The sequence below is a fragment of the Octodon degus genome, unplaced genomic scaffold (genome assembly GCF_000260255.1).
Source record: "Octodon degus isolate 3935 unplaced genomic scaffold, OctDeg1.0 scaffold00040, whole genome shotgun sequence".
In the NCBI taxonomy this organism is placed as follows: domain Eukaryota; kingdom Metazoa; phylum Chordata; class Mammalia; order Rodentia; family Octodontidae; genus Octodon; species Octodon degus.
In genome coordinates, this window is record NW_004524616.1 from 11578170 (window position 1) to 11585354 (window position 7185).

Genomic DNA, 7185 nt, shown 5'->3' on the forward strand with positions numbered 1-7185 from the left:
GCCCAGTCTCAATTGTCCTCTCAGCTTGCACCAGGGGCAGGGCCAGCACAGCAGGCCTGGGGTCTCAGACTTATTCTGATAAGTCTGGTAATAAGTGTAAATGCCCTGTGTAAACTGATGCCCTGTGTAAACTCAAAGGCAAGAACATAAACAGGCTGGGATTATATTTTTTCCCCCCCTATGCCACAATGTTAGAAGCCAGGGCCTCAGGCAAAAGTGCTGGTGCCTCTGGCAATCCGTAGGCAGGCAGTCAGGCACCCTAGCCACCCTCCCCCACCCATGTCTGATAAGAATCAAGATCCTGAGTCCTATGAAAAGGCACCCTGAGCACAGCTGGGGTTGTGCCTAGGTGACTCTCCTGGAGGCATCAAGGGCTCCAGGTCCTGCCCCTCATGCTAAGGAGGGTGAGCAGTTTACTTCGAGGTCTGTTGTCTTACATTTCTTTGATAACAGATATGAACCTGTTGCAAAAATTGATGTTTCTTTTCAGAAATATTTTGCTTTTAATGAAAGCCTTTGAAGCAAGGCATGGCACTCTCGGCAGATGAGCAACTCTGGTGACATACCCTAAGCCCCAGGGATGGGATGGGATGGGATGGGATGGGATGGGATGGGATGGGATGGGATGGGTGGGGACTTGGAAGTAGAATGTGTACTGGTTTAAGGAAATGAGTGAAAGTAGTAATTTGGGAAAAAAAGGAAATCAGGGTTATCTGGCGGCATTTAGAATCAGTAGTAGTTGGTGCTACCACAAATGAACCTAGGTATAAAGACATACTCATGATACAAGTAAGCTAGATTTATAACAAGTTATGCTTACAATATGTAAGAAGTATAGGACTAGCTTTCTTCTATACACATTATACACACCTTAGTGTCTTTCCCAAAGACCTTGGAGTGAAAACAAATCCAGTTTTCTGACACAAAGAGCTTTCCTTGGTACAGGATTTCTTTCTGTAGAGCACAGGTAAAGCCTGGGAGAACACAGTGAGGTGTAATGACATAACTCAGAATTCCATTAGAATATTATTTAAAATAAAAACTTGATATTTTGGTGACTCAAACATGGGCAGGGATGATACACTCATGCTCCAAATCTCTAACACCCAGGGCCAGGGAGATGGCTCAATAGAATAAGTGCTTCCCTGGCAAACACAAGGGCCTGAGTTCAATCCCCGGTTCTGGGAAAAAAAAAAAAAAAAAAAAGAGCAAATCTCTCACACCTTCTTTTCAATTACCTTTAGTGGGCTAAAGCTGCTGTCACTATAGTTTTTTAATTTAAAGTCATACAGAATCAAGACCAGAAGGCGAGTTTACCATTATACATTAGAAACCAAGAAAAGTACTTCAAAAAGTACTCTGTTTAGGAAGACACATTACTCACTTGCTGTCCTTCCTTCCCAGGCAGCTGCACTCAGGACTCAGTAAGGAACCCCACAGTCTTGTGGGGGAAGGGCACACAACTATGCGCTCTGCCTGGAGAGCACAGCAGGACCCTAGCACTTCACAGGCAAGAGGTAAACTCGGCTCCTGCCTGAGGCTTCCACTGACCCTGACCTGGTTGCGGGGAAGTGCTCAGACTGAAGCCCACCTTCTGCACAGCACAGGTATTAAAACAGCTCTCCACTTAGCCTTTAGCTCAAGAGGCCTCTCTGGCCCAGGCTTGTTACTCTACACCTCGGGATGCCTCACTCTTATGCATTTTAACAATAAATACAAAAGGTGAAGAGATCACTCTGGGCCACGCCTGGATGAGTCCACATGCCATGAAGAGATTCAGTTTCTTGGTCTACACCCTCATCTCTCAAAGTGCTTGGTGAAAGAAGGCTGTAGCCACATCATCACCACTAGTCGACTCCCTTGGTGACGGCGTTCCCAGAACATGCCCTCCACCTCCCCAAACTGACAGTAACTTTTCAACCACAGCTCAGACTGTCCAAGAGGTCAGCACTTACTTTGCCTCAGCGGCTCCTCAGTTGGGACATCGAGAAACAACTTGTGAAAGTGCATGTTTGCTTTATACTACAAGGAGGACAGAACATAGACATTGTTACGTATTTTTAAGGAACATCAGAATTTGTAACTCCCACTTAAATTAAATAATGAATTTTCCCTCTAGCTTTAAGAACTTATTCTCTCTGATCTAAGTCTTCAACACAACCCTTCACTCAGACACAGAAGTCCAGGTATAGATTTTTCATTTTTAAATATGATTAATGCCTTCCTAGGTGGGCATAGGGTGTAGCTGGTAGTCAGCTGGAACAACAGGGCAGGACAAGGATATTCTTGGCAAGAAATGAGAGAAAATGCTGAAGAGTCTAACTGGCGAAGGTACTAGATCACAGGGCACTACAGACACCAGTGTGCACCCGCAGAAGTGCCTAGGGGTTCAAGGCTTCATATGCAAATAAACCTGAATTAGCTCTCTTGGCTCTACTTCTTTCTTGGTGTGTGACAAAGCTAATGTATTTGTACCTCAGTTTCCTCTTCTGGACCACTGGGCAAAAATATAACCTGCTAGGAGGGATACCACAGGCGTCTGTGGGATAACACATCTAAAAAACCCACTGTCTGGGACAATGCGTGGTCACTACTGTGATGCTGTGACAAGAACACACAAGTGGACCAGGAAGATTTGATACAAGAGACTTAAATCCCAGGGTAGCAGAAGGCCCAAGGCTCTGAAATGTGACAAACAGCTTCATATTTCAAGGTGTTTGTCTCTGCAATACTAAGGGTAGCCAGCAATTTGCCAGTGCCCCTTCCAGGGCTTGGACACTGAGCTCGGAATACTGAATCATGTGGCCCCCTCAGCATGGCATAGCCCTAAGAAGCAGTGAGGTTTTTCTTCCACAGGACTCCTCCACCTCTTAGGAGGCTTTCAGAGAAGTCAGAAAGGAACAATAGCCAGATATGTGCATAAGCCCTAGGAGGGGTAAGAGGTCCAAAGGTAATGATAATAGCAGAAACCTTGGGCTCAGTGCAGCCGTAGTTCAGAGGTAAAATACAGTCTCAGCATGCAAGAGGCCTTGGGTTCAATTTTCACAACTAAAACCAAAATCCCCATGCTCCTGGCCCAAGTAAATACATCACACTCTATGATAAAACTGGGTTTTGCAGAGATGAAATTACTTCTGAAGAATCATGACTCTGCTCATAGGCCTTTCTTTTCGAGCTGGTTTCTTATCATACTAATTTTTATATAAGGATATCCACCTCCCTTCTTGCTCATTAGATAAATCTGTAACCACGTTAGGCTCTGCTGTCTGAGGGCTCACTGGAGTTAGAGGCCACACACAGCACTGCATGAACCGCCCCTTAGTGGGAGCTGAGAGGTGAGCTGTGGAGCCTGGCATCAACGAAAAACGGACCCAAGAAACTGCTGCCTGTTTTATCTTCTGAATTCTGCGAATTTAACACCTATGTTAGCTTTGGTTAGCAGGAAGCTGCGTGCCTGGGTTTCTTTATTTCCAGTGGCTCCAATTCATGTCACTCTCTGTGACAACACACATTCTGTTCCTGTTACCTGGCTGGAAGATGAAGACTTTTTCCTTTCAGTCTTAGAGTCATTTTTGCTTTCTGTTTTACAGTTGTTCTTGTCACCTGCTACAGAGGTGCCATCAAAACTGGACTTTGATCTAGGGAAATAAAATTCAAGGAGACTGTAAAATGGATCAGCTTAGTGTAATCACTGTTGTAATAAATCTCAATTATTATACCAAGTCACGAGAAAATCTGACATTTGTTTTTCTCTCCTAGATAATCATTAATGACGCTCTGAGGGCACTTAGCCAGCACATACGGTAGGGCTTGGAATGATGTCTGCAAAATAATAATGAACTGCTGAGTAGCAAGTAAGATGGGAAAATAATTATATTATTTAAAAGTATTAGCTAAAAAGTACTTCAATCTGTATAAAGACATCTGGTTGAGGCAAATTATTAAATTACAATTGTAATCCAATCAAAGAATACTTTTTTCAGAACCTACTGATATTTAGCAAGTGTTAATTGAACTGAGTGAGGCATTGCATTAAGTGCTCCGGGGGCACAGGACAGTCTTTGTGCCCAGGGAGCCTGTGTACACAGGCGTCACACATCTGCATGACTTAGCGTCTACCACTGAGCAAAGAGAATGGGGGCAGTAGGTGTGAGGGACGAGAGGAGACCAGTGCAACGGCATGAGGTGCACAGAGGGCTGAACAGGATGAGCAAGGAAGTAGGCACGAGGAAAAGAGGCAAGGCAAAGAAAATAACAAAAGTGAAATAAAAAGAAGGAAAAAAGAAAGGAAGAAGGATAGAAGAATAGAAGAAAAAAGATGGCAGGCAGGCAGGCAGGCAGGCAGACAGGTGCACATTTAAGCCCAAGTCTTTCTCGTCCTTTAAGGGCAGACAGAGCTCAGAGCTCCGGCATGGCCTCTGCTGTGACTGCGGTGCTGGCTCTCCACAGGAGCAGGCGTGGCTGCACATCTCCTCAGCCCTACAGCCAAACCAGTTGCTTCGGAGTGGAATGTACATGTGATTTCTAGAAGGAATGCACATGTGAACAAGTTTCACAATGTGTACCTGCCTTATTAGGACAATGGCACCCATGAAATCTATGATTCCTTATTATTATCCTTTAAAACAAGGCTCTGGATTTAGTTCAAGAGACTTAGGAAGAACGTGAAGCCATTCAGGTATGGTAGAGGGGCATGAATGACCAACCCTTTCAAAAGACATGAGGCATTGGTTTTCTTTGCTGTTACAAGATGGACCATATCATGTCCTAGGCGCCTTCTAACACTCCATGACACAACGTCAGGGTACGGGTAAAGTCTCTTCAGAAGTTTAGGGTAAGTGGATTTGATCTCAGCTGTAGGCCTTAAACCTAGCCACAGATAAAATTTTCCTAGGAATGCTAGATTACTTTTTTGGAAACTGAGTCAACAGTTGTGTCCTACTTAACAATACATTTTTTTTTTAATGTTTTTGGTTATTGCAGGGTCTCACAATGCAGCTCCATCTCATGGTGATCCTCCTGCTTTCAGCCTCCCCAGTATTGTGATTACAGGCGTATGCCACTATGCCCAGACTCTTGGCAGCTCAGCCCACCACAGGTGGGGCTGGTGCAGCATGTGGTGCCGGGGATCGAACCGCGGTTATTGCACTTGCCTAAATTTGCCTAAGCAGGCACTTTAGTCGGCTGAGCTATCTCACCAGCCCCAAGAATACAACTATTTTTTACAAATGTCAAATTCTATTTTAGTCACACTACCTACTAATTTAAATGTATCATCTCCATGGATTCTGCCAAGGAGATGGTCTGATCTTTTGAAGCAGTATGGAGTATAGGCAAATGGGACAAGCAGGGCAGCTCTGAGTTTGAAAATCTCACAGCAGTTGCTGACCTCTTTCAATAGTAGTGATTTCTTTGGGTCTGTCATTCCTACAAGTGCCTATGAGCACCAAATGCAAAATGGAAGCTTGGACTTCCTTACACTAAATTATTAAGACCTTCTAGACAGTATGTACAGAGCATTATTCTAGTGCAGGCCTCTGTGACGGCACGAGGTACGCACCCATACGGCAGCCTCCACCTGTACTGATGATGTGTGTACAGGGCTCATCAGAAACAGGGAGCTGGGGGTAAAACCAGTGTTGGCAAGCAGACTGCTATGGACAGTCAGCAGTGGTGAAAGATACCTGAAAGAGTGCATTCTGCGCCCTTTGGAGAAACTCATATAGTGACCAAGGCAGGATTCTCTGATGAAAACAATCTTAGTAAAATGATAAAAAGCAAAATGCCACAGCAAGCATCTAAAAAGGCTGATGGATAACAGGGAATTGGAATCTAAAGAGGGAAATTTGGGGGAAAGCTGAGGCTTACATTTGGTCTGAATGAAATGTAGATTTGGAAAAAAAAAATAGGGGCTGGGAGCCAGGGAAAAGGGGACCGGCATGAATTCATTAGCTGTCTCTTAGCAGGGGCCAAAGGAGGGAGAAGGCAGCATTCTGGGTTCTAATAATGGGGAAGGAGAGCAACTACTCCTCAGTAGAGATGAAAGACTGCATTTAGGGCAGGGGCTGGAACTCAGTGGGACAGTGCTGCCTGCACACTCAAAGCCTTAGTCAAGATCCAATACTGTAAAAAATCAAAATAAATCACAAACTCCCTGTACCCATCACTGACCCTTAGTTTTACTCCTCTCTTTAAAGGGCTAAAAAGCAACTATACAACCTTGCTGGGTCACTGGTGTGCCTACGGGTGATGGCTCTGTAGCTGCACGTCTCTACTCACTTCTCTGTTGGCCCCCAACCTAACCAGGCTTCCCTGTCAAGGACACAGCACCCACCCCCACTGCTGGAGTGGGGTCTCCTCCCCTCCTCCCTGTGGCTCCCAGGAGAGCCAGCCGGGTATGCAGAGCCAGGGGCTGAGCATGTTCTGAGCTGAGCTGTCCAGCCTTCCCAGGACCTCCTAAGCGACACCCCAGCGTGGCTTCACCTCAGCAGAATCCTTGTTTTCAGAATGAGGCGCCATTCTGCAGGAGACTGCGGCAGGAGGAGACAAGGCCACCGGCCCCTGCCAGGAAGAGGGAGGGAGGCAATCCCCGGGGCCTTTTATTTACCTTTAACAACAATATAAAACTAGAATTGCCAGCACTGCCCATAGCCCCAACAACAAAGAGCCCAGTGAAGACTCACCGCAGGCAAACGCTTCTCTTCTGGTCTGGGGACTCAGCCTCCATGGATGGGGAAGGTGACTGGGCTGTTGGAGACCTGCAGATCTTCTTTTTCTCATCCACACCATTCTCAGCCTCTGAGCTAGAGAAGAGAGTAAAGCGCTTCATCATAGACATCCAGAGGGAGGTGGGAGGCAAAGCGGTGAAGTGAAACAACCTCGCCTTTCCGAGGGAGGAATGATCCTTGGTCCGTCCCCACTGACAGGTTTATCAACTTTGACAGCTGTGACTTTTCCCAGTCTCCATTCTCACTCCCGATGACTGGAGCCTCAAGGGTAGTAGCTCCGATCACACCTGCTTCTTTGTAACCTCTGACCACACAAGAGCTCAGCTACCAGGACTGTGCCTGTGGCCCTGTGTGGCTTGAACTCTGCCCGTTTAGGTGTGTGCTGGGGCAGTAGATCACCTGGAGGTAGCAGATCACCTGAAGGCTGGGAGGGCCTCTGTGTGCAGGCCCAGAGCAA

General features: G+C 46.2%; 1 protein-coding gene across 2 annotated transcripts in view; it reads right to left on the reverse strand.

The window, feature by feature from the left end:
• Nucleotides 1-6853, reverse strand: part of Gramd2b (GRAM domain containing 2B) — a 26261-nt gene extending 19408 nt beyond the window's left edge. For both annotated transcript variants that reach the window (XR_002821114.1, XM_004631325.2), the window contains exons 1-4: nucleotides 6684-6853; nucleotides 3527-3638; nucleotides 1956-2022; nucleotides 871-974 (exon numbers count right to left, since the gene is read on the reverse strand). Coding sequence is in view for 1 of the 2 variants with exons in the window: in XM_004631325.2 (XP_004631382.1) it covers nucleotides 871-974; nucleotides 1956-2022; nucleotides 3527-3638; nucleotides 6684-6838 (438 nt within the window). In the remaining variant the exon portion in view is untranslated. The remainder of the gene's footprint in view (nucleotides 1-870; nucleotides 975-1955; nucleotides 2023-3526; nucleotides 3639-6683) is intronic.
• Between the last annotated feature and the right edge of the window lie 332 nt (nucleotides 6854-7185).